Source organism: Oxyura jamaicensis, chromosome 10 (genome assembly GCF_011077185.1).
Source record: "Oxyura jamaicensis isolate SHBP4307 breed ruddy duck chromosome 10, BPBGC_Ojam_1.0, whole genome shotgun sequence".
NCBI lineage: Eukaryota > Metazoa > Chordata > Aves > Anseriformes > Anatidae > Oxyura > Oxyura jamaicensis.
The window spans coordinates 14,015,136-14,042,317 of record NC_048902.1 but is presented as its reverse complement, the minus strand read 5'-3'; the positions used below and the strand labels follow the sequence as shown (position 1 = coordinate 14,042,317).

Sequence of the window (27,182 nt, the reverse complement as noted above, 5' to 3'; positions counted from 1 at the left end):
GATTTTGCATAAGCAGCCAACATTTCTTGCGAGGGAAGCATGGAAAAAAAAAAAAAAAAAAAAAAAAAAAAAAGCCACAGCCTTGGAACGAAACCCACCTTTGCAGCAAATAAATAAGTTTCTTTTGCTGCTTATTACCGTTCAAACTTGTGTGGCTTGACACTTCACTAAATTATAGATAAAAGGAAAAATGGTCTTCCCAGGCTCAGGAAAGGCAGCGGCTGCCAAAGAGCTGTGTTTACAGCAGCTAATGAAAAGAGAGCTGCCATTAGCCCCCGGCACTCACCCACCTCCCTGCTGCGGGCGGCGGGGTGCCCGTGTCCTCCCTGGGAGGTGCCCGCGTCCTCCTGTCTGCTGGGAGCAGAGGCTGGACTCTGCGAGGGTGCAGAGCTGGAGACCACACTTCTCCATGGGGACCACATTCCTCTACGGGGACCACGATGTCTGCCAGCAGCTACCTCCCCCCGTGCCACACGGAGGCTCCTGGCCGCAGCGGGAGGCGAGGCCGACACGCCATCCAAACCCTCAGCCTAGCAGACAGCGCCGAGCAGAGAGCTGCCTCGCACCAGGCTGCTGCTTCCCCCCAGGGATCCGTGGGGAGCAGGGAGGCAGCAGGTGCCTGAGAGCACACCTGAGCACGGGCGTAGCGTTTTGGGGTGGAAATGCTCTTTTTTGCAGCTGCTGAGCACACACACAGGAGAAATTGGCTGAGTGGAGACTTGCCTACAGCTACACCTGAGCCTTGGCGTGATGCACCACATCGTGGCTCCAGGCACACCTGGCTCAGGGCAGTAGGGGGCTGTTGGTGGCTAAAGGCAGCCAGATCCTGCTTATTACAGTGCTCACTTATAGCCATGCCAAAAGCAGAAATGTGTTTTGTCCTTGGCAATTAGCTCCACCAAAAAAAAAAAAAAAAAAAAAAAACACACCTCACAAGAGTATTTTTCATGTTCTTCCCAATCCATCTCGTACTTAAAGAGAAGTATCTTTCCCCCATCCTTTACCTACAAATATTGGTCACCGTGAGGAGTATTTTTAAATGAAGAACATAATCACCACGAAGCACAGAGTGCTTCAGACTGCAGCAGGCATTCCTTCATTATTCCGAGATAGCAAATTGCCCACAATTATCAACAGGCACAACTGGATAAAACAAACATTTAACCAAGCCCCACGAGCTGCGGTTGCAGCGAGGCTGGATGGCAGCTCTCTAGTGAACTCAGCCCCAGCCAGCCGCCGGGTAGCGGTGCTGCAGGATGATTCCACTCCTGCTGCAGAACAAAGCCGGTGCCAGGAGCCACTGCAGCTCAGAAAGTTTATATTGCATCTGTCAAGCAGACGTCTCGGCAGCCTCGCTTTGTACAAGGAAGGGACGGAAGGATAAGGGTGTCGCTGGGGAAGGAACCAGGCTAGGCTCTCCTTGGCGCTCTCACACCGGATTGTTTTACACAGCTTGCACACACAGCCAGGTGTGCACAGCCACTGCTCTCCCTGCTGCCCTGGGGTGCTTGGCTGGGGCTGGAAAGAGAGGGAGGGAATGCAAGAGAAACAAAGAGGAGACAGGGAGGCCATGCTCCAGGTTGGGGCTGAGTGAGAGGCAGGGAAACCAGGAGGTTTCAGGGCAGGCAGGGAGGGTGTGAGAGAGGCAGAGAGGCCCGGGTGCAAGCAGAGAAGCAGGGAGGACCAGGAGGCTGCGCTCAGCGTGCCTGGGGCTGGTTGGAGGCAAAGACAGGAGGCCGAAGCTAGGGTTGCAGGTAGGGAGGCCTGAAAACCTGGAGGCTGGGTGGCAGAAAGGCCCGGTTGGTGGCAGAAAGGCCAGACAGGGGCTGGAGGCTTGAAGCAGCAAGGCTCAGCCACGGGCAGGAGGATCTGGGTAGGAAGGCAGGAGGCCGGGGATGGAGGCCGGAGGAGCGGAGGGTGACGAGGCCAGCCCTGTCCTTGGTGCTGAAGCACAGCCACGCAGAACACGCTGCCTGGGGAAGCCGTGCAGGCACATGGATGGCCTCGTGGGCTGCCACACAGAGGACATCCAACACACTCCCTGTTCAACCCAAGGGTCACAGCTGCCCCCCAGCTTCCATCCTCCAGTCACCCCCAGGTCCTGGCAAAAGACAGACTTCATGTTCCTATAGGCAGCCTCATCAACATCCCAGCCTCTCGCACCCAATAATTCACAGCTCATCCCTTCACCAATACAAGGAGAGGGGGGGCTGGTCGGAAACTTCCCCCCTCGCTACGTTTTTCTAATAAAGTTTTATAATTCCAATAAAACACACGACTGCCTAACTTATGACATTTAAATTCTTGCCTAGTCACACACCATCATGAATTAATGTCCCATCATTCATGCCCTGTCGTGTCTTATTGCTCAAATAACATATGATTTGAATGTTTCTATTTTTCTGCCCTGGTGCTTATTGCCTGTACATCAAAAATGGAAAGTCATCCCTGCAATCAGCCTGTTAGGAAACCAGTATCATGGAAAGAGAAATCCCAGGTGAGATCATTTGTGTGGTCATGTAGCTTTCACTCATCCTGCCATCATAGTTCATCCTTCTCCCAGCAGCTTCCCATGCCCTTGGGTCCTTTCTGGAGAAATTCCTCCTCCCTGTGCAGTAACTCTTACATTGGCCCAGGAAAATAAGATGTATCTTATACCACATCTAATCAGCTGAGCCCCAGCATTTGGGGAGAAAGCAAAAGGAACAGCCAGAGGAGGCTTCTGGAGTGCCTCCATTCTGCAGTGACCCCAGGAGCCTAGGAACAAAACTTGGTCATTGTCACTCCCAAATCACCTGGGATCAGCTCATTCTGTGTGGCTGGTTTTCTCTTCTGAGAGATCAAAAGAGATGGGGTGAGGTTTAACTACAACACAACTACACCTCTGCTTTAGGATTGCATCCAAGAGGAATTTTTGGTGTCTCTTTGAAGGGAAGCTTACAACTAGACATGTCAGGCTATTGTTGGACAACAAGAACTATGTCACAGAGGATGAGCACCTCCCCCAAAAAACTGCATATTTAGAGTTCACTTTTTACCCCATCCTGAAATACTTTGCCCCAAACCTGAAATAAGGCTTGTAAAGAGACCAAAGAAAATCCCTATAACAAGAAACAGCTGGGCAACCTCTTTCAAAACATCCCCAGCATCATCTACAGCCTTTTCAAAGGGAAGAAAGGTAAAACAGAAACATTCCAGAAGTGCAGTCTCCCCTTTCACACATCTGCCAGAAGACAACTGGTCAATCTTCAGAAAGGGAAATAAATCCCACAGCCACACGACACAGCTAGAAACAACACTTCAACATCTCAAAGGAAGGAAGGAGAGCCAAAGCCAGAGCAAAATCCTGAGAGCCCAGGTATTAGAGTGATGGGCACAACATAACAGTCTGAGAAGGTAACAAATATTTGTGATAGCATTACTATAACTCATCTTACATTGCAACCACATCCCACAATTCAAGGCTGGCTATCACTAGAAACCATACCAGGTGTTACGCTGCAAACAGATCAAATAAAAGTAGAGAAAGCAAATGCTGTTTATTCCAGGCAGAGAATCAAGGCAGGATGAATCCTACCCAAGAATGCGCAGTACTTGAGTTAGAAAGTTTCTTTCTCTGGTCCCATTAGAGTGTATAATACACAAACTCGCTGTTCCACCTCCTATCATAATGCAATAAACCTTGTCCACAGCTCAGTGAAGCAGCCTGCAGTCAGAAATCCTATACCCAGCCCTCTGAATGCAGGTCAAACGATTTCAACCCAGCCTGAAGGAAAGCCACAGTCCTGCAGGGCCCTGGGCTCTCCTCTGGCCTTGCACAGAATGACTGATATAACACAGAACCTGCCTCTGCTGCTGCAGGAAAATGAGTAGCTGCTGTTAACTGCTTATCAGTCACCTGCGGTAACAGCTGGGAATAAACACACCATCAAACCCACCGCTGGTGATTAGCATAGCACTGCACTCATCCAGGGTACAGAGCAGGCAGGGAGTCAGACAGGAAAGTTTATGGAAGCAGAGGAGATGCTGCTGTTTATTTTAGTGACTGCACTATAAGTGAGCCCATCATTTTATACAAGAACTAGAGAGACATGGGGGAAAACGCCTCCAAGTAAATCACAGCACAGAGGCTTGCTCCAGGAAAGCATTCGGCAGTAACATCTTTAGAGTGCAAGTTGGAATCAAATGGTAACCAAACTGTCTGCTTGGTAAGGAATAACGAAGGAACATTCAGCAAACACAAGTGAAAGGCTATTTAATTTTTTCCCATATTACTTTTTTATTTGCCTAGAGTCATGGGGGAAAAAAAAAAAAAAAAAAAATCAGTTCCTATTTAGTCCTCTGCAAATGCAAAATAAAACACAATAAATTATCAAGGAGCTGGTTTAGTTAAACACATTTTACTTCATACTCCCAGCGAGCTAAGAGCTCACAGAGTCATTGACTGTGCCCCAGCTGATACACAGGCCTTGTTAGACTGCAGTAGCTCCAGAGCACAGAAAGGAAATCATAAACAATTAACACATGACAGTTTGGATTAGGAGGAGACTGCCAAGATGAATACGAGCACAGCGTAGTGATGAGAGGACAGAAGATGGAGAAGTCATCAGGAAGACAGAGAAAGGGTAATCGTACATCCAGAACCAAGCGATGGATTGCAAGCAGTCAAGGGTGTGGAGTTGTTTACAGGAGGAGAGTAAAAAGAGAGAATTTAACTCTGCCTCCTACCCACGAGTGGCTCTTTTAGAGCCAGGCAATAGATCATTAAACACAAAGCACAGGAAAACGACCCTCCAGCCATGACTGAGAGGGAACGGTGCTACACTTGCAATGATTCAAAGTCTGATATTTTGTTTATTTCTTTATTTAGTATAAGATCTTGATCGAGCTCCCAGACGCACAGAGCAAAGAAGGTGAACCTTGCCAGCCTTGCAAATCTGTTGCCTGCAGCCCTTGTAAGCATGCGGGCCTCAGCTGCTGGAAGGCTTCAAGTGCTGTCCAAAACAGCACTGAAGAACATACAGAGAAACATGCCAACCCTGAGCCGCCTCAGCCACCTCAGCTTTCGGGGACGCAGCCCAGTTTCTTTCCCATCGAAGCCTAAAACCATAAACACCCCTGGGAAGTCCCATGTCAAAGCCCTGGACTGCTTCCCACCACCAGGGCACCAGTTTCTGTGATGCTGCACAGCTGCAGGAGCCCAGCCATGACACCAAGGAGGCCAACTCCACCCTCAAAGCAACACAACCAGCAGCAGAGGGCTGTCAAAGGAATATATATATATGGATATACACACCACTAACAGGATGACACAGATGAAAGCTTCAATCAAAGGGCCATCTAACCACATGATACTCCAAAGGCAACTGCAGCCTGCACAAAATACTCCCGAAGCCCACTCTGGCTGTACTCGAGGACTCCATCTTTAAGACGCTTTGGTGAAGACCTGAGGAGAAAGCTCTGTCCTCAATGCCATCATGCTCTGGCAGGCAGCACCGAACGCTCTTTGACAGGAGCTGTGCCTTGGCCAGCCCACAAACCAATTTAGAGCATGTATAAACCTCCAAAGATAGCTTAAGAAGGGCTTCTAAATGCAAGCAGAAATGGCAATTATTAATTTCCTAAATAGAAATCTGACTACTTAAGCTTCATTTAAAAGTGTGCCTGTCTCTATAATTACACAGCCTTAATTTGTTTTCTTTACTCCACAATAAATAAGGTGCACACAATTACCCTCTGCAAACACAAGCCCGTGCCTCCTGGCTGGCAGGCCCCACGTGCAGCTGCCCAGGGAAGCATTCAGAGGGGATCAGTCTCTTAAGGACCTGTTTCCCAGCACAGGGACGCTCAGACACTGCAAACAAGTCGAATTAAATTGGCCAAACTGTTCCAATGTTACTTACTAGGAGGACATGCAGAGTAAGAGTATATAAGACTTTTTTCCTTAATGAGCTGTGTGCTGCATACAGTGACATAGTAAGCATGCATTTAGATTGTTTATGTCTCAAATTTAGGAACTATATCATCCTAAAGCCTCCTTGTACATCTCAAGCCAAAGACTGGGTTTTCTGTCATCACTAAATACCTCCTACGCTCTTCTGCACAGCCTACTACCACTAATTTACACTGATCTGGGCTACGAGGACTTGGTTTTCCACAACCTCGACCTGCAGGCCCTCACTTCCAATGCATGGTGTTCCCCAGGACCCTTTCCATATTAGCCAAAGGACTGTCAAAGCTACACAGAAATAGGAACAGGAACCTGTCGATGCAATTTAGCCCAGAAAAAAAAAAAAAATGTAAACTGGATGACCTTCAGTTTACATCAGATCCGCATCCATCCCATTTAACATCCAGCCAGTGCTTGTTCTAGAAGAAATCAATGGCCTCAGCCCAAGTGCCAGCAGAAGAGATAAATCCACATTAAAACCCAGCTATATTTTGGATTACTTGTGTCTAACAGTGATCGGTTTCACAGCACTAATGTTTGGACAAGCCATGGAGCCTTAGCTCTGCTCATTCAAGGAGAGGGATCCAAAGCTATTTCTAGGTCTACACCTCTGGCTCCTTGTCACCCACTGCTCCTCCACCAATCCAATTTGTACAGCTTACATCTTACATCTGTACAACTGATTTCAAGCCTTAAAGGTCAGGAATGATCCTGCCAGCCTGCACTCAGGAGCACGTGGAAATGTACCACTTAGGCAGATAAATGCTGAAGACCCCTTTGTGTTTTTTTCTCTGGTGCTCCCTGACTTTGCAATGGGGAAGGGGAAATAAACAAACAAACACACCGAACCTCATCCAGAACCACTATTTTAAACTCCCACAAACCTGAGCTCCTGCAATTACAGCAGGGATAAGTGATCTGCTTGTGATTGCACAGCTGGGGTCTGAAGACAAGTACATGCACTGAGGAAGGACCAGAAATAGAAGCTGCTGGGAGAAGGCAGAGCTATCCGGCCCATCTGAGAGGAGGAAACCTTGATGAGAGGCACTGGGAAAAAAAGTCACTTCAGCAGGAGGCTGGGATTCAACCCAGGATGGGGGGAAACAGCTACTGAGTCCTTGTAATTTGTACAAAAGCTTTGCATGGAAAAATGCCTGCTGCTGTTCAGACCCAGCTTGCAGCACCCCATAAGGTCCAGCCCAGTACCCCAATCACCCTGTGCTGGTCCACACTGACAATAAAGCCTCCGTGTTTTTTGTTAGACATATTTGGAGTCTATAAGCACAACTCTGCCTGCACCCCTCCAAACACTCACAGCAGTTACCCCACAAGACTCAAGCCCAGCATCCCACAACCCATCCAGTGCCCCCAGCAGCAGCCCACCACACCACGAGGGGACTGGGAGAGCAACCCTCAATCCTCTCAGCTACTGTACCAGTTAAAGCAGCCCGAGACGTACAGCAGAGTGACATTTCCATTAATCCTTTTATTTCTGGCACCTGCGTGCAGTGGCTGCAGAAAACACCAGGACCTCAGCGAGCTGACACCAGGCTGAGCAGTGGCTGGAAAGCAGTCAAGGAGATGCCCCAGTGCGTTTGCATGGTCCCATGGGCACACAGGAGTGTGACACCACACTCTCCCCTATCAGGGTCAGAGAGCCCCTGAAAAAAGAAGCCAGTACCACAACCCAAAGGGCTCGAGGGAGCCAAAACCCCCACAATACCCAGGTGTCCAGCCCCCAGGACCACGCACCCGGCACCAGGAGCAGCCACTTTGCAAGCGCTCACACACCAGGACCACGCTGTCGAGTGCCAGCACCGGCATCAAAACCCACTGGCAAGCACCAACCCAATAATGCACTTACTTGCCTCGAGCTTCAAAAGGCAAGGAAAGAAAGATGTTAAGAACATGATCAATCTTACGCGGCCCGAGCAGTAAACAAACACATATTTCATCACAACATACCAACCTCAGCTCCTGACACAAGATGGATAGGTTTCCTTTCCCCCCCCCCCCCAATCTCAAAAGTAATATCAAAAGGCAAAAACAAACGCTTGTTGAAAGAACAGCAACAATTGCATGTGTACACACTAATGACATGTTCAGACTCAAAACGAGCACATGTCCTTCTAACCTCCTCTGATAACCAAACTAACTTCATCAGGAATCAAATGTTATTCTTTTTTGTCTGTTACATGCATAAACAGCAACAGCACAATTGACAGCCTACCCCCCAAAAATCAATTGCGAGATACATTTTAGAGAGAAGGTTTCCCAGTAACAAGCAACTACACAAAATACAAAACACATGCCACAATCAAAATAATAAAGCACAGAAATGGGGAAAATCCCAGCGTTCAGTGCTAAGGAGGTTTTATTATAACGAAATATGCACTTTTTAAACCAAAATGGCCCCATGTTTGTTTGCAATGCCCTTAACTATTCATGCCCTTTGGTACTGCAGATCTCCTATTTAGCAAGTACTTTACCGTCACTTAGCAACTGTAACGGCTTTTCCAAAAAAAATAAAATAAAATAAAAAGCTTTGGGGGTTTTCAGTTTACTTCATCTCCAAGCAGTCATCAAGACAAACATACCCAGCTCTGCAGGTCGTGTCCACCTCCCTCCGCCAGTAACACCCCATGCTGATGACCCCATGCAGCCACACACTGCCTTTTTCCCCCCACTAGTATCTGTTTCTAAAAAGCAGGGAGATGCTTTTTAGATGCTCTTCATCCAGCCCATCAGCTCACACCCAAGGCTGTGGGCTTCTCACCAAACCTTTTTCACCCCACTTTTTTTAAAAAAAAAAAACCTGTATCAGAGCCAAGAAGTGGTTGATCTCGGACAGGGCTGCTTTGACACGGTATTTTGAGCCCATGAAGCACCACCCACGCACGCCCAAATTTCAGGGTCTGTTTATCACCTTCGGAAAAGCAAATACATAACCAGAAAAGAAATCAATGCCCTTGGGCTTCAAACTTGTGGCAATTCTCTAGGATACCATACCTAATGACTAACGATACCCCAGGAGCAGGACACTTGTGCAACATCCCATAAAACCACTGCTCCTGCCCTTTGGCACAAAAGCTCCCCATCCCCTGCTCACAGCAGATGCCAGCTTACAAAGCCAATAATTAGGGGCAGAGCCGGTAACATAAAGGCCACCTCCCAGCCCTGCCCTTTCAGCATCCTCCCTCCTGCTGCTTTGGGGTGCTTTGGCCACAGCCTCGCTGCAGGAGCAGAGGGGATGGGGACAGGGACAGGAGCAGAGCACACTCACATGTAGCGCAGGTGAGGGTTCTTCGCAAAGGCCCGGGGCTGGATATTTCGTAGTCCTGAGTTCCTGATTGTCCTGGAAAGAGATTTGAAAGAGCAGCAATGGAATCAAGACTGAAGACTGCTCTGAAGCCTCATGCTGAGCGCCAGAGGCAGCGCACCAGTGCTGGGAGCCCTCCGGGGAGGCACATCTCATGCAGACAAGTGGGGAGAAAATGGGCTTTGCAGTTCCCTTTGGTACGGTGGCCACACGGGCTCAGCACAGAGCAGCTGCTGGGCAACTCCCTTCCCCCTGCTCCACCAGTACAAGCTGGGAGGCCCCCAGCACCTCCCACTGCTCCCAGTCTCCACAAGCAGCGCTGCCTGCTCCCCCAGCAAACTGGCCCCAGCACCATCTCCCCTCCCACCGGCCCCAGGGAAAACCCCTCTGCATGGAGCCCTGGAGGAAGAAGTGAGCGTTGTGCTCAGGAGTTATGAGCGTTGGAAGGGGGTCCTCTTCCCATCCTGGTTTGAGGAACTAGGGTTTATCAATATCTGCTGCAGACAACAATGTTGTTGCTGGTTTGGGGGTTCTTATGTGAGACGAGAGCAGCAGTCAGCCTGCTTTCAAGGTGTGTTAAGCATATGGCTTAATGGGGTTCAGTAACAGCACTGACAAATACACATCTTTCCTCCTGCTCGTAGGCACCCTGGACCTAACATAAACTCCCAGCAAAACCCATTAGCACCCCTGATGAACCCTGAGCAGCACTGTGCGTCCCAAGGGAGCAGCACCCAGCAGGGCCCACGGTGCTCCCAGCTCCAGGTGGGTGCAGGAGGGCGAGTTAGGAGACAGGGGGGTACCTGGGCTTCCCAAGCACCTAACAAACCACTGCAGTCTCACAGACCTCAGTTTCCCCACCTGTAATGGGCAAGATGAAACTCTCCCAACACCAGGGGCTGCGCAGGGCGATGCCGTTCCCTTATTGTGCAGCCCCACCGTGACCGCAGCCGTACAAAATGAGAACCAACAGCCCAGCATTGAAGGATTGGTGGAGACAGCTGGAAATTCACATTGTGGGACTGAAATGACTCAGAACAATGCACAAGCCCAGCACCAGAACAGCGGGGGAGAAGGGAGGTCAGGGCTGATGTGTGTTGACAGAGCTGTCAGGAGCTAGCAATCTTCCTTCTCACAGATCCAGCAAGGACCAAAAAAAAAAAAAATCACTTCATCTCCATTTTGTGAAGTCTCACAGCAAAAACACCGCAGAGCCAGCAGCTTAAGCAGGCTCCGAACACCACGGTGCAGAGATGGAGGGAAGCTGCAGCTCCTTGCTGGAGCCGTGTGCTTAGGAAAAAAGGGGCTGTGCAGCGCAGCTCTCCTCCCCAACAGGCAGATCATACTCACAGCCTCTGGAGTCCCGTGTACAGCTCCATGTCTACGGCGTTCAGCGTCTGCAAATTCTTCCAGTTCTCTATGTGTCTGTGAAAGAGGAGGAGAAGCTCAGCCAGGGCACATCAGAGCATCTCTCTGCCCAGGCAGGGCAGCACAGCGTTGTGCCCCACACCTCTCCCACCCTGCTTCAGCCAAAACCTTTAACTTACAGAAGGTCTGGGGCTTGGACACACTCTGGCTTCAGCATCCATATCCCCAGACATATGTGGTATGCATCATGCTGCCAAAATAAGCAGTTCTCTCATGCTGCTTTTATTCTGTTTTCCCAGCACTTTGGGTGAAAAAAAAAAAAAAATAGCGTGGTTTTACCCAGAATTTCAAGCATAGGAGGTGCAAACAATCCACTGCACATCCTTGGCAAAGTCATCCCCCCTCTCTGTGCACATCAGTGAAATAATGCCACAGCCAAGACGGCTCAGGCAACACCAGTCAAAGTAAACAAAAAACTCTCAAAAAAAAAAAAAAAAGCTAAAAAAAAGGAAAAACAGTCCTATTTATCCATTATGTCACTGGGGTGGACAAAGAGGGCCCTGGTCTTTGCTGGCTGGAAGCGCTGCTGGCAGGAGAGCACCAAAGTCAGTTTGGAAACCATGCCTTTATTATAAATTCCTCCATTGCCCGGGGTGCTCTGGCAGGTATGTTATGGAGAATGAAAACAGAAATAGAGCTGTCACCACGGGATCATTACTCAGTAAATATTAGAGCTGGGAAAAAGGTGACAGATCAGCAGCCCCAGAGAATGGGGTCCCCTGTTATCAGGGGAACAGGAGCACGGCTGCAGCATGGCCGTGGGCCCTGCTAATAAGCCACATTGCTGCAGGGTGGGGAAGAAGCTTGGTTTTCATCAGCCAGGCAGTCCTTGGCCAGCTGAGGCTTTCTCCCAGACCAGACTCAAGATACCTTCCCACCAGAGAGTACTTTTTCAAGAGGGTCTTTCTGGGGAGCAGGTGGAGGCGGTGGTGGAGAGGAGAAACATTTCCAAGTGCTGGAGTGTTGGGGTGATGCACTGAGAGCCATTGCCTCTGGTTGCAGGATCACACACCATGGTCCAAAGGGTAAATAAATGGAAGTGGGACTTTCAGCCACTTCTGGAGCAGTCACAGAGTCCGTACGTTCCTCCTCCAGCACTCATTATGTCTTGAAAAACGTGTTTGCACAAGAACAAGCATAACAGTATCTAGACCAATTTCAGCCATATCCCGAATACTACCCAGCTAAAGAAAAATAAATAATTTATAAATAAATTAAATAAAATTAAAATTATTTATAAATAAAATAAATAAAGTCTGGACTAAACCTAAATTCTGAGCATATTCCTCCTCTGCTGTCAACATCCAGATCCAAGGAAAGCAGAGACCCACGGGAGTCACCTCTGCTTTCCACATGCTCCATGACTGCATCTCCAGAATGATCAGCATAAGGACACAGCACAAACTCCCGGCTGGCTGCTGCGTGACAGCATAAGTTACGGTTCATCCTCAGTGACCTGTGCACCAGCTTGGATCGCCCGTGTCCCAGACAGAATGAGAAACAGGACATTATCACAGCCGTTTCATATTCCCTGCCAAAGGCCCTTGCAAGCTCTTGCAGAACAAAGCACAGACTGGGAGGCATCACTCAAGTCACTCGACAGCTCGCTGAAACCCTCCAGAGAAAGGGCAGCTCTGTGATTTCAGGTCCTGGGGCACGAGGTTGCAGGTCTGGGTTACTGGGGACTTGCCACAAAATATCCTGACCACACTGGGCAGGGCTACAAACACACGCTGAAGGCATTTCCCACCTGCAATCTCTCCAACCCAAATGAGAGTGTCCTCCAAGGAAAAAGACGAGAGGCAGGAAGGGGATGACAAGGGTTTACCACTGGGGCACGCTGGAGCCACAGCATCCAAGCACTGACCTTTGGGCAGGGATGGAGCAGCCCTGAGCCAGGAGCTATGGAGCAACCACAGCTGGGGAGGAGGCAGCAGCCAGCTTGGCTCTTGTTTTATTGATTGTGTTTGCTAAAAAAAGTCAGGGTTATTTTTGACCTGACACTCAAAGCCACATACACAATTTTAGAAGAGGTAGGACGAGACCTGAGCCTGTGCCCAGCGACGTGCACAGGCAGAACTTTCTGGGGACTCAACACGCGGGTTGCAGGGATATTGACAAAGCTGTAGATCTGACAGAAGCACCAACGTCTTGGCCCACTCCAGACTCAAAATGAAATCTCTTTCTGTCCACAAAATGGTGCACAATAACTACAGAGTGGGAGAAGAGAGCCATAACACTGCTGTTGTCCCCCATGGGGCAGAACAGCCACTGTTCCCCAAGCAGTTAACCCTCCAGAAGTGACATTGCACCAGGTTTAAAACACCTCCACAATCTTTGCTCCAGCCTCCCAAAGTCAGCCTGTGAGTTTTATGAGCCAGATACACCTTGGTGTGTTATTTAACATACACACAACACCCATGAAGGGAGAGACGAGAGAAGCAACCATGGAAATAAGTGCACACACACTTACGTACAGGATAATCCCACAACACAGCAGCTGCTTTACATACAGCACAATAAAGGCAACAGCATCATCTTGAATTAGATGCACAGGTCAGCAAGGGACTTCAAGTCCTTTTAGCTACACAGACACTTCCCTTCATAAAGGCCCCCAGAAACAGCTCTTCTTTTTTATCTGTTTTTTGAACTTAGCAGGAGTCACTTCCTAGCTCCCAGAAGTGACAAACCAGTTTTGGTTCTCAGGCACCCCGAAGATGCACCTGAAAAAACATTTTCTTTGGTTCCTTTTTGTTTCTGAATGAGCAGCGTAACTTTGTGCTAGTTGGATTTGCCTGAATCCACTTTAAAAACTAAACAAGAATGCATCTTATTCTGAAAGTTCAAGGAGTCAAGCTGTGATTGCAAAATTGGCAGCTGTTGCACAGAGAAAAAAAAAAAAAAAAAAGCAACTCCACTCCTAAAACTTAAGTCCCTCTTCATGTCCTTCAGCCTCTCGACAAGTTCCTCCTCTTTTCCTTCTAGGGTTTTTGCTTGCCCTAGAAAGATCGTGTCCTCCAAATTGCCGGCCAAAACAGAGACCTTCCCTTCTCCTCTGCCTCAGCTCATTAACCTGGCAGGAACACGTGTGCAAGGTTCAGGCCAAAAAGACAGATGTACCGACTCCCAGCCCTGCCCTGTTCTCCGCAGTCAGGCTTGGAGGTATGAATAACAGGCAGAGGGTTACTCCCTCCTCCCTGCAAACTCCTCTAAACATACACCCCCGTGACATTCCTCGGTTATTACTAAGGTAAGCTGTTCTTCTGTGAGATGCAATAGCTTCAAGAACAATACCCTACGCCCCAAATCCTGAACTGCTCGCCATATATACATCCACCTAGACTAACTGCCAGCTTTAATATCAACACCATATGAGATGTATCACTAACGAAGATGACAGTGCTCGTTTTCTTGGAGGGGGTGTAAAAGGGGAAGGGGCTGCTCATTTTAAATATTCACTTCCTTCTCATATCTCATGTCTGTTCAGTGGGTCCTGGCCAAGTCCAGGTCTCCTTGCACTGCCTTTCACAGACTGAACAAAGTCCCGTTCAGTAGTAGCTGGGGTTTTGCCTTCCCAGCTCATACCAAAACACTGCACCACAACTTCCCTGCTCTGCTCATTTCTTACCAAAATAGACTCGCAAGCATCTTACAACCATTTTGTCTTGTGTCAAAATAGTCCTTGCTTAAGCAGCTTTTTTTCCTTTCCTGGCATTTACTCCTCCTTCCTTTACAAGCAAAAGCCAGACCCACCCAGCTATCACTTATAAATTACACAAGGTCAGCTCTCCTAAAGCAGCACGTCCGTACCAAGCAGTGAAGTGCAAGGCAAATTGTCTCAAGTGCCTTGAAGAGATACTGATTCGAGTCCCAGAAGTGATGCAGATATATTGCTCAGACAGCCCTGGTGTTGAGGCTGTTTTGCTTTTGGTTTCAGACCCAGCACACGACGGGCACTTACGCCGGGTGACCTATGCAATAAGCACCACTCTGTAAGAGAAAACAGCGCTCCGTTTTCTCCACCAGCCTGTTTAAGTCCCTGTTTCCTGAATAAAAATGACCAGAAACACACAGCAGTCTGCAGGAGGGCTCTTACAAGAGCAAGAGCAGTTCCTCACTTGCACTGGGAATGCCTTGACTTGCAGCCTGAGGTCAGACCGACCTTCTCGCAGCCCCATCAGCCTGGTGGCCTGTTTTCACCGCAACCCAGCACCACCCCAAGCATTTCTGCCCATCGGGTCATTCCCTACTGACACGGCTTCCTAGCTGAAAGCAAAAGGCCCTGTAACCTACATGCGCCTTCATCCCACTTGGCATTACAGGCTCTTGGTTTTGCAGCTCTTCCCCTTGGCCATCCTCACCCGCTTTGTGCTCCCACGGACCCAGCACTGACCAGCAGTGAAGCCCACAAGCCTGCTCTTGCCTTTTGTGCCAGTGTCCTCATGACAGCAGAAGCTAACATCATCCCCAAGGACCTTCAGCAGTTATCTCCTCTTGCAATGTGTCCCACCACCTTTTCTCCTTTACCTACAACAGGTGAGCTGCACTGTGCCTTCTCCAAAAAAAAAAATATATATATATATATAAATATATATAATATATATATGTAAACACCTCTCATCACAAAGTCATCTCTTTGCCTAGGAAATCAGTCACCAGATACAGAGTTAGCCTGACACAAGCCGGCTTTAGGATGCCTGCCCTGCCTTGTATCTCAGCCTTGATGTACGAACAGCCTTTAATGCCCAGTGAAAGCCCTATAGAGCACCGATGTCCGACTAACGCTCAAGGCACAGCTTGCACCCTGCATCCACAATCCCCATGGGAACAGCAGTTCCCACCACTCCCCCAAAGGTGTTTGACAGCAGGGGCTGGTGTCACCTTCTGGAGACCACGCAGCAAGCCTGCACAGCCCCACGTGCCCCTCCTCCAGCTCAAGGCCAACACGAGGAGGGAAGTGAAAACATCCCCCGGGAGTTAAGTGCAACCAGGCTCATTTTGTCCCACGTGCACGAGGCAGAGGTGAAAAGGAGCAGCTTATGCCAATTTACCAAGTGATTAGCTCAAGGCTACTTAATGTCGCTGGCCTCCCTTCACTCTCCTCATACGACAAGGATAATATTTATCTAATCTCTCTCAGCTTTTCAAGCGCTGCGGTCAATAGCTAAAAAAGGCACTCGATAAGCACCAAGTATTATATAGCATGTGTACACATGTGCTGCCCAAATCTATATCAAGCCCAGATTGAAGAACGATGACTTTTCGTCAGGATGCCATCAGCTCCACTCGCAGCCAGAGCAGATGAGGGGTTTGAGCCACGCTGCTCAAATGCCACATCTCACATTGGGATGCCGGGCAGCAAACACGGGATCGCACTCCAGCAAGCAAGCAGACTCTGAGACACACACACTGCTGTTGGAAAGGCAAGCAGAGTGTTTAACTCCGGACTGGGAGGGCCACAGGAAAATCAGTTTGTCATCCAGGCACGTTTTACCTCATGATGCTGAGGGAAGAATTCATTTTCAATTATCTTACACGTGTAGCATTATAAACAAACCACCTGGCATGCCAGTGCCAGGCCACACAAATATTCTCCCCCTGCCATCAAATTCATAAACAGAAGTCCCCTATTAACACCCCTGACCACTAAGCCCTGCCTGCTCCAGGCAGAGGTGCTGCAGAAGTCGATGGGAAGCCCTGGAGTCTGGGAAACCCCTGCCACCAGTGCCACCACCCTGGCACAGGTCCCATGCCCCACGGCAGAGAACAGCCAGCCACGGCAGGAGTTTCTGGCCCCTTTTACCCACCGGGCTGAGGAAGCCATAAAGAAATCAGCCATCTTTCACAGCATCAAAAGGCGCTTATCGCATGCATTTAATAACCAGAGGCATGAAGGACTTGATTCTCTCAATATGGAAGTTATAAAATTGAATTGGTAACTGAGCATTAAAGGCAAGTGCAGCTGAATAAAGACTTATGAAGGCAATATTTTCCCCATTTAAAGTGTGGGCTTCCCCAAAGCGCACAGAGAAGTCACACAGCAGCAGACAACTTGGCATCATTAAGGATAATTTGAGGTCAGCGAGAGAAGGGGGGGAAGGAGGGAGACGTAAGCAAACCCAGCTTTGTAGAAATAATTATTAGCGTAACCCCACAGTGTAATTATGATTCGTCAAGGTAACAATCATAAAATACAGCACTGTGACACAGCTCCCCCTGCACCAGATCCACTCCTCTTTCCAGGGCCACGCAGAGGTACGTGGGCGCTGTGGAAGATGCTCCTGGTTACCCTCCTGTAGGTCCAACCATCATCAGGTTGGGCATCCAACCCAATAATCCAACCTTCCTGAAAGGCAGGGCAAAAGGAAAAACCCTGAATTCCCGCTCCCAAGCCCCGCGTTTGGTTGTTCAACAGCTTCCCCTGTGATCTCCACAAGCCTCCAGCTCATCCCCGGCCAGCCTCCACATCCCACACCAGCTCTGGCTGGTGACTTATGGAGCAGACAGGACCCCTTCCAGGGACAATGTTTCAACATTACCGGAGGACAGCAGGCTGCCCAGACCCAGCACGGACAGATTGCTGCAGCACACGGGAAGCAGTACTTTCCTATTATCACATGCTAAACCCAAGGTTTTTCAGCACAGGTAGAGTTATGTCCAGCCACTTGCTTTCAGGAAGGAAGAAATAGGTGTAAGGGGGCCAGTAGAGATGAAGAAGTGCTGTGGGCAGCAGGGCAATGGCCATTCATCAGATATCCTCAATTTCCCATCATCGTTACATCCCAGCTAGTGCTCAGACAAGATCTGAGGTGTCCCACATCCCCCCAGAGTTGAAGAAACCTCATTCATCACAGATGGCCAACAGTGGAAAGGCTTCAGGAACCTGTCCAGGGCTGCAGCACCACACTCATGGGGAACGGGGAGGGGACGGTGCCCTGACCCCCTGCGTGCAGGGTGGGCTTGTGGCTCGGCACCTCCTGCAGGTGCTCTCCTTACCCTTTTTTATTTATTGCCCATCCCTATCTGACCCCTGCACAGTCTTGGACACCACCAAAAGACAAAGAGCACAAGATGGGCTCATTCCCACCAACATGAACATAAATACAGGAACACAACGACCTCAGGATGAGACATCTGCCCAGTGCAAACAAGAGCATCAGCTGTAGCTGTCTCTCCTCCTCCTCCGAGTGACAGATTCAAAAATGATGGTTTTCCACAAAAATCCATTTGTTTTCTTATTCTTGGGCAGGACAGTGCACAAGGGCAGCCCACTGCACCAGGAGAGATGTGGGGCTGCAGCAGACAGAGCAGAGGCTCCTGCTAAGGACCGCTGCCATAAACCTGTGCGTGTCCGATTTCACTGCAGCTCCGAAACAGCCACGCAACCGCCTGGGAAGAGTGGGCAACTCAAGAGGAAAAAGACAATTCCCCTGGGAGTTCTGTGCTGAGCACCAGCCCCAAGACAAGAAAGCAGCCTTTGCTTTATGGGGTGCAGAAAACCAAAAAAAAAACTCCCCTTTTAGGCAGCAGCTGGCTCCCCGCATGCCTGCCAGGTCAAAGGAAGGGATGCTTTTATCCGTAGGATTTCATAGGCAGTGATACCTAGCAGCGTGCAGCATTTTGTGGTCTTTAAAGATCAAACAGCATTTTATAGAGGAAGCAGCACCCTGGTCAAAATCAGCTGCAGTAATCATACTCAGCCTTATTAAACCCTCTCTGTGACTTCAAAAGGGGTCAGACTCCCTCACGCTCCCACCTCCGAACAGGTCCGTGGCTGTCCAGAAATTAAAGTATATAATATATACATATAGATGTGCGTACACAAAAATTCACAGCGAGACAGGGCTGCCAAATTCCACTCCAGAGGCAGCCGCACGCCTCCCCTGCAGAGCACAGTGCCTATACACATTAGCAAAATGAGGGGATGGACCATGGGTATGGGATCACTGGGTTCAGCTGGGCAGGAGGAACTCTTGGTATAAGTAGTAACACCAAGCATCTTTCTTGTTTGTTGTTTTTTTTTTTTTTTTGTTTGTTTTGTTTTTTTTTTTTCCCCAGTTTTGTGACTACACCTCCATTAGACCTCGTTAGCTCAACCCTGACCCAAAGGGGAGCTCTGCCAGCCACATGCCTGCATTATATTTCATGCTGTGCCTGAAGACGTGAAAAAAAGATGGAGGAAAAAGGAGAAAATAAAATCTCCCATGGAGTGGGTAAAGAACAAGGATGCAGGAGCAAGAGCCCAGAGAGAGCAAACACGAGAGCTGGGGATGGTGCTGCAATCCTCCGGCCAGACCCATCGCTTCTCCCAGCTCTGCCCTCGGCCATGCACCCACACAGACCTGCAAGCACATTTTCTGAAACCACGAGCTCCCCAGGAGTCTAAATCTGGGAGCTTTTACAGCCACGTCAGCTCCATCCCAAGCCCTGGGTAAATTTAGCTGCAAGCCTTTGGGCTGCGCAGCGGACACTTCCCCCTGCTCCTCTGCCCGCATCCTGGTGCGGGAAGCAAAGCTTGGAGATGCAAGCTGTGGACACGGAAAGGTCCGTGTGCTTCTGATGGCTGCTCAGGGGCCAAATCCAGCACCCTCCCTCCCCTCTCAGCACCCCCATCCCACCGCATCCTCCTGCACCCCCCTGCAGCCTGGCTCCCAGGGCTTTCCCACAGCCCCGGCACCAGGCAAGCTGCTGGCCCCGTGCGGTGGGGGCACGGCCAATCTGTCCCGGGCTGGCGTCCTGCTCCCACGAAGCGTTTGTTTTCCCAAGGAGCCTGAACTTTGATCCTCCAGCAGTTTGGCTGCCCCGATGTTTACGAAGCTTGAGTGAGCGGGCAGCAATGCCCAGCTGGGCTGGCCGGGGGCCAGGCTCCCAGCCGCTCGGCTCGGGACAAGCACAGCAGCTCGGGGCTGCGAGGGACCCGCCGGGGTCCTTTCCTGGGTGCTGAGCCTCCAAACCCACGAGCTGGCAGCAGCCTTTCATCAGGATTACACTGGGATTCCTGCAGCTTGCGATCAGCCCTAGCAGGGAAATTAAAATCTCCCTTTTTTTCCTGTATTCACTTCCTACGAGGGACACACCTGGCAGCTTGCTTACTGCAGAGGTGGAAGAGCCGGAGCATTACTCAGGAGCAGGGGATGCATGCTTTGCAATAGGGTGGCAGGGCTGGAGGAGATAGCAGGTATTTACTGGGAATACAACCGGCTCTTAAAAGGAAAAGTGAGCCAGCACGCCTATAAACATGACACGGGCAGGAGGAGGCAGGGTGGAGAAGGAAGGAGAGCAGGGAGGGGGCAGGCACTTTAAAAGCTCCTCTCCCAGCGCTCCACTTTGTTCATGTAAACGTGAAAAAAGGGCTTGGGGAACACGTTACACGAGAAGACGCTGACAGCCGGAGTTGCTACCTGGGCTGTTGTGTCTGAGCAGACCCAGCAAGGCTGGGGATGGTTTCCATCTCATACATCGGCTCAGGCTGCCGCTCCTCCAGATAAAGGCACAACTGAATTATGAAAAGCCTGCTCGCTCAGCACCTCGGGGGAAACCAGCATGCACCCAGCCAGGGCTCTCCAGTGGCCAGAGATCACTGACCGGCCACTGGGGCCAAGCTCCTGCCATGTCCCCTGCCATGAGACACAAGTACACGATAGTTTGGTGCTCCTCAGTGAGGATCCTGCTCCTGGAGCATTCCTAGAGGCTGGCATTGCACAGGCAGGCACAAGAACCTGCAGGAGCCCAGAGGAACCCAGCTGTAAGTGCAGAGGCAGCGACTCCTGACTGCACTGCTCTTGGTGGAGTATTTAGTGGGATACATTTATTTTTGGCACTATTTAAGGTCATTGAGCAATTTCTGAGTAGAACAGACATCTTTGTAAGTTTTTGGTTTTTTTTCCTCCAGATTCACTCCAACTTTGCTTCTGCCCCTTTGCAGGACCTGGAGGTCCCAGCATGAGCCCAACCTTGGAGAAAATCCCAGACCTGTAGGGTCAGCAGCGAAGAGAAGTTCTCTCTGCACAAAGAATGGGGACCCTGTGTGCTGGCTCGCTCCCAGCCTGCAGCAGCTGGGGCCGAGAGCCTGCACTGTGTGCCAGGCTGGGGCTCACTGGGGGCAGCAGCTGGCGGGGGCAGCCCTCCCGCATGCCAGCTCCTTTTCCCTCTGTGGGTACTGCAGTGGGGTGGAGAAGGGCTGCTGTCGTGCTCCCCCCACTCTGCAACAAGGGGAGTGAGGCTGGGTCTCGTGGTGCCTGATGCCATTGAGGCCACCCATCATTATGCCCTCTCCCATTGCCCCCAGACCACCTTCACACTTGCCCTGCAGCCAGCAAACTGCCCCAAACCCCACTGGACCCCCACCCCAAGCCACCATCTAACCACAGATACCCCAACAAGCCGCTCTCCCACCTGCCCTGCTGCAATGCCAGCACAGCCACCACACCAGCCCACCAGGGCATCACAGCCTGCCCTGCCCAGCAGCCTGACCCAAGCATCAAATCCAGCTTCCACATTCGGGGCTGTGAGGGCATCACTGCTGCCTGGCCACGAGGACCGAAGCAAACACCAAGGCAGGGAACACATCCCAGGTGAGGGGCACCCCACACCACACCCTCTGGCCAACAGCTTCTGCCCAGGGCAGTTTGCAGCTGGGTTGTTTTTAATGCATTTTTTAAAAAAATAAACAAGCCAAAATACATCTTTTCCCCATCTCCCCTTTGAAAAATCCTGTAGTTGCTATGGAAATGGTCTCATCAGTATGGGAGGAGCATCGCAGTGCCAGCCAAAACTCCCCGTGGTTCCCAGTTGACACCACTGCCTAGGAAGCGGTCATGCTGGAGGTTATCCCGCGGCATACCCAGAGCTCAAAGTAGTGATGTGCACCAACTGGAGAGCGATACCTATCCAGGAATCAGGGCAGGGATCTGCAGCTCACCCAGGAATAAGTGAATCGATCGAGACATGCTCACACTGGCTAAGGGACGAGGTGGGTATAGCTGTAACGAGACGCAGCCCCCGTGGCGGTGCCCTCGCTGCGAACAGGGAGGTAGGCATGGATGGGGCAGAGCTGAGCTTGGCCAGTGGTCCTGTGCAGCCCTCCTGGGAGATTTCTACCACCCCCTCTGTACTCCTGCATCCCTACCTTGGCTACTAAGCTAGCAGGGTGCAAACAGCAGCTGTCACGAGCAGTAAAGAGGGTCAGAGATCAGAGCACTGACCCCAGCGCGTTGCACAGTTGTGTGCCCCAACACACCCACTGCACGCACCGAGCCAGCCCCTCTCCCACCCTGCAGAATTGACTGCAGACCCTTCAGATCTTATACCCTGAGCGGATTCCTTCACTGAAAGACCTGGTGTGGGACGGTTCTGCAGCACCAGAGCCTGGGCCAGGTCCCCATGCACCTGAGCCTCTGCAGGTGGCTTTGTTTGCCTGCTGCATGCATGGAGAGCATGACCGCGTGCTGCAGAAGCTCAGTGTCTGCTTTTCTAGACACTGGTGGGAAATGCATCTTCCCCCCAGGAGCCAACAGCACGGCCAGCATTGCTCTAGAGCTGGGGATGCTATGGCTGTGTCGGCACATCTGTCACCAACCCTGGATTTAGGGAACGAGCTGGGACCCCCACCTCCACCACCCCACCCAGCTGGGAGATGGGGGGACGTGGCCCCTGCCCCAGCCCAGGGTGTGTGCTGCCTCCAGCCACACCAAGCAGCTGTGTTCAAGATGTGTCCGTCACCTTGTCACCAGCTGCAGCCCGTGACAAACAGCAGCTCCCCCAGCGATGACAGCAGGACAGGCTCTCCCCGCTGTGGGATGCTGAGGCATGTCTCAGCCACCTGCCCGCAGCCAGCCTCAGGGCTTTCCCCAGCCAACCCCACTGTAAAATCACTCCACACCCGGTATTTTAACCCCGATGCATCCTGGTGATGAGCTACTGCGCTGCCTGTTGGAGGGACACACAACCAAAACCTTGTCGGACCACCACGTGTGAAACTCATTTCACAGCATCACTGCCCGCTTGGCAGTGAGCAGGCTACAGATGCTGAGCTGGTGTTCCCCAGTTGTGTCTCCTGGAGCGGGGCTTTTCCTACATCCGCACTGATACCACTGTGCTGGTCTCCAAGCTCCTCCATTCTCCCCCAGCAGCCCTACACGAAGCCCCTGTGTCTGTCACGCAGCACGTCCCACCCCTGCTCTTGGTCCTGCATGCAAAGGACACACACGTGGACAGTGCCACCAGGCACCGTGGTGCTCTCTGGCATCCGTTATGCGATGGGTGCAGCGTGGGTCTGAGCTCAGCACGAAGCACTGCCAGACCCCGCTGCTAATTTGGGCGCAGAAGCCTAATTGAAGTTCTAAATAACCACTTGCATCATCAGACTGCAAGGGGCACATCCAACTCAGGAGCCACGTACATCCTGAATGCCCTCCCAGAAGAGCACACCCAAGGGAGAAGAAAGGGCTCAGCTCTTATTGAGCCACTCATCTTGGTCAGAGATGCTGCAAGAGGAGCTGTGCTCTGTGACACACACCGTCCTTTCTGGTCCAGATTTAACAAGTTCAAGACCTAAAGTACAAAGCAGCAGCCAGAACGCTTCCCACCCCGATCATTTTGGGCAAAGCAGGCAATACCCCACCTCTCTTGCTCCCTGCTGGCTGAAGTTTCATCGCTCCAGCCCAGAACATTTTGCTCCACAGCTCAGGGAGCAAACCTGCCTTGGAAACCCACCTTGGAAAGCAAGGGAACCATCTGCAAATGCAACGAAGAACCTTGACCCAGCCACTCTCACACACCAGGGACAGCAACCAGGCTGGAGCTGGGGGAGCAGCAAGCCACGTGTGGCCCTCCTAGGGCACCCAAGTGACCCCAGGGTCCCCTGCGTGCCATCCCGGCTGCACCCCGAGGCTCCCAGGTGGGAGCCACCGGCAGCACGCCGCCTCCCATAGCAGCTCCCCGCAGCCGATACAGCGAATAAGATTACAACAAATATAAACTAATGATACAGCTGTCAAGGCAGATTAGACTGCACAGTGTAAAAAATTGCAGGGCTGTTTAGTCACAACAATATAAGATTAATTTATCAATACAGCTTATGTGGCACTGGAGAGATAGCAAATTGAGTAAGTGAATCTTTTCTACACCTTGCGTGGGGAGGGAGGCTCGGACCCGACGGGTGCACGGGGCTGGGCACCGCGAGGTTTTGTGGGCTGGGGACAGCCTGGGGGGGCGTGCACCCCCATTACAGGTGTTGGGCTGGGATGTGCAGGGGTACCACGCACAGCCAGTTATTTACGTGCACATTTTTAACCCACGGAGTTAACACATGCAAAAATATGTGCAGCAACCTCCGCCCTTCGGGGGCTGCAGCCCTGCAGACACAGGCAAGATTTGGGTACCTCTCGAGGGTACCCAACACAGACAACATCCCCAGCAGGCCCGTATCCTTTCATATCTCCCCTACATTGCCATCTGCGGGTTAAAAATGTGCAAGTAAATAAATAGCTGCGGCGGTAATGAGCCCGGGCTTCGATCTGTGAAGGTGAGAGCGCAGCGGCAGCCGCCGCTCCGAAGGAAGCGCCCGTTTCTATAAATATTGAAATCCGGTAATTATCATCATTAGGACTAGTTGTGATTTATCCGTAGCTCAATCCCCACAAGTAAGAATGGCATTTATTTGCCACAATTAGAACAGCTAAAAATACCTCCCCAACCTCGCCTGGCCCAGCACCATCCCCGTACCACGGCCCTCGCGAGGGGCTCGGCCCTGGGGAGCAGTACAAAGAGGGGGGGTCCTGGGGTGAGGGAGCTCTGTGCTTCCCCCGTGGGCAGTGGGACCTCGAGATGGTGTTCCTCCACCTTCCAGGAGCCATTCCCAGCTGTGCCCCACATCTCCCCACACCATGCAACGTCCCCTCTAGCAGGCTGCCTCCTCTTCCACGGACGGTTTCTTCGTATTTGTAGCAAAAAGTGCAGATTTTCTTTAAGCATCCCTCCCAGACACCTCTACAGATGAGTGTGCTGGAAGCCCTTGTCCTTCCTGACATCTAAGGGCAGGGATCGACCCGTAAAACCCTGCAAGGAGCACTCAGCTCCCCAGCCCCTGCCATCCCCCTGCCTTGGGGGCCCATCCACCCATATCCAGCTGCCACCAGAGGCTTCCCAGCCTTGTCCCCAGCACTGCCGTGCTGTAAACGAGTACCTGGGGTGCAGGCAGCTGTCCCAGGAGGCAGCACCGTGATGGCTTTCAGCCCAGAACACAGCCCCAGATAAGAGAACCCCCCCCATCAGATGGCCTAAATGACCCCAGGCCACCGCCGGCTGCTCCAGCCGAGCTCACTCCGAGAGCACAGATTTCCCCAAGGAAACATGCCCGGCTCCCTCGGTCAGGGATGTTCTTTCTGACAGTCACGCCAAATATTTCCCCCGCTTCTTCACTAATAGCTGGAAAAACAGCCATGAAATGGGCAGCCTGGCGAGGCCACGCTGCGCGGGGGCGACGGGGACGAGGTGCGGGGCCCCAGCAGCGGCCAGTGCCAGGTCCAGACCCAGCCCCAAACCCACCCAGCCCTGCAGCCACCACCTGCTGGTCCCCAACCCCAGCACATCTTCACCCCCAGCCTCCTCCCAGGGCAACGGGACCCCTCCAGGAGCTTTTTCTCCTTCATTTAGCTCTCATCAGTTCATCAATACTCTCACAGGATGCCTCCAACTCACGCCCCGTTCCTGTTTTTTGTTTTTTTAATTTTATTTTTTAAGCCCATCGGTAGCTCTGCTCCCCCCGCACCCGCTCCCCCAGCCCAGCCCATTGCTATTTGCTTAGGGCCCTAAGCCACTTTTCAGTCCATTTGGCAGCGTCATATCCAAGGCAAACTGAACTAATTTTAAGAGTAAGATTTGGTGAGACACTATATCAAATGCTTTGCTAAATCCAAATATATTAGGATTTCCACATTCTGCTCAGCCACTAATTTTGAGATTCCATCAAAAAGAAAAAGCAATCAGGTTTGTCTGGCAAGATTTATTCTTCCTAAATCCCTGCTGTTATTGCTCATGCTTTCCTTATCCTCTAGTGCTTCACTTTCTTAACACTGCAGGGCTGGAAGTGTTTGCTAGAAATTTATTTTTGCTATTTATATGGATTTTTAAAAATCTGCCTCTGCTCTCCTCCGCTGCCCCCTGCCTTCCCCACTGCCAGCAGCATCCCCGTGCCGCCACCACGCATCTCCTCCTCCATCCTCCTGGCAAGTCAGTGCAGGGTGGCACGGTGAGCCAGTGTTAACACACGGCTGGCCTCACTCACAGCACGCTGGGGAAAAAATAATAGGAAAGGACGATGCGTTATGGGCAGCAGGAGAGAGGTCTAAAGGAAACACCGAGCTGGGTCAAGCCCACAGCACCACCTCACTTCTATCGTGACTTGGGCAGAATTAAGCCGCAGCTGGCACCAACAGGTTCAACTCCAGAAGGAAAACAAAAGGCACAAGGGGCTGAGATCTCCTGCACCGCTTTGCTGTGCCAGGAGCCCGGCAGATGTCTGAACTCCAATAGTGCCAGGAGCTCCGTCCCCACACGCCCCAGCAGCCCCATCCTGCCGCATGAGAGCAGGGCATAAGAGCTCTTGCATCCCAGGTGAGCCTAATGAGCTCCTGCTCGTTAGGAGAAGAAAGGCAGACTCTGCTCAAGTGTAGCCAGCTTCTGCTCCCCACGTCCCTGCATGCAGCAGGGTTTGGCATTTTGCAAGCCAAGCGGGAGCCAGCAGGCAGGTCTCACAGCTCGGTGAGCCCACCTACCAGGGCTCCTGTCCGTGCAGCACCCAAAGACCCCGTGTGGCCGCAGCAGAACAGCAGGGCTACCAGCCAGGATCGAGGCTGAGCCACCAGCTCCAGCACAGCCCGCTGCCAAAACAGGAACCACACGGCTCGTGATGCTGAGCTGGTGTCCCCACGCCGGCCTTCCTTCCCCTCCCTGACCCAGCCACAGGCAAAGCTGGGCCACAAGATGACCCTGAGCTCTTGAGGGATAAATGGAGACTGTCTTTTTGCTCTGGCTATTTTTACATCCCCAAAAATAAAGCGGTCCTGGAGGGGCAGCCCTCCCGAGGGCCGGGTGCCTGCAGCCAGGCTCCTGAAGCACCCAGCTGGCTGCAGCCCCCGGGCTGGGGATGACAGCCCCATGCTGCTCCCCTTTTAGGAGGGATTAACACACCCCAGGGTGGCTGCCCTCCATCACCCCATCCCTGCATCCCCCCCAGTATCACCGGGGTCAGGGGGCTGCACGGGGGCTTGGGATTTACGGCGGATGCTGGCAGAGGATTTACAGGGAAGGGGCAGTTTCAGGGAACCCGGAACAAAGCATCGGTGATTTATGGGGTCAGCAGCAATTTACACAGCAGGTAGCAGCACTGAGGAGGCAAGGATTTACAGGGGCAGGAGAGAAGTCCTTTTTTATTGGTGTTTATTGGGAAACGAGGGCCTCCTTCCCCTAATTACTGTGACCCAG

General features: G+C 51.5%; 1 protein-coding gene across 9 annotated transcripts in view; it reads right to left on the bottom strand.

Annotated features, from left to right (window-relative positions):
* NTRK3 (neurotrophic receptor tyrosine kinase 3) overlaps window positions 1–27,182 on the bottom strand; it is a 191,207-nt gene that overhangs the window by 152,876 nt on the left and 11,149 nt on the right. For 8 of the 9 annotated variants that reach the window (XM_035336267.1, XM_035336268.1, XM_035336275.1 and 5 more), the window contains exons 2-3: window positions 10,620–10,694; window positions 9,234–9,305 (exon numbers count right to left, since the gene is read on the bottom strand). In XM_035336267.1, the coding sequence (XP_035192158.1) occupies window positions 9,234–9,305; window positions 10,620–10,694 (147 nt within the window). Of the gene's footprint in view, window positions 1–9,233; window positions 9,306–10,619; window positions 10,695–10,816; window positions 10,939–27,182 lie in introns of those variants that run through there. The other variant, XM_035336269.1, reaches the window with a different exon arrangement.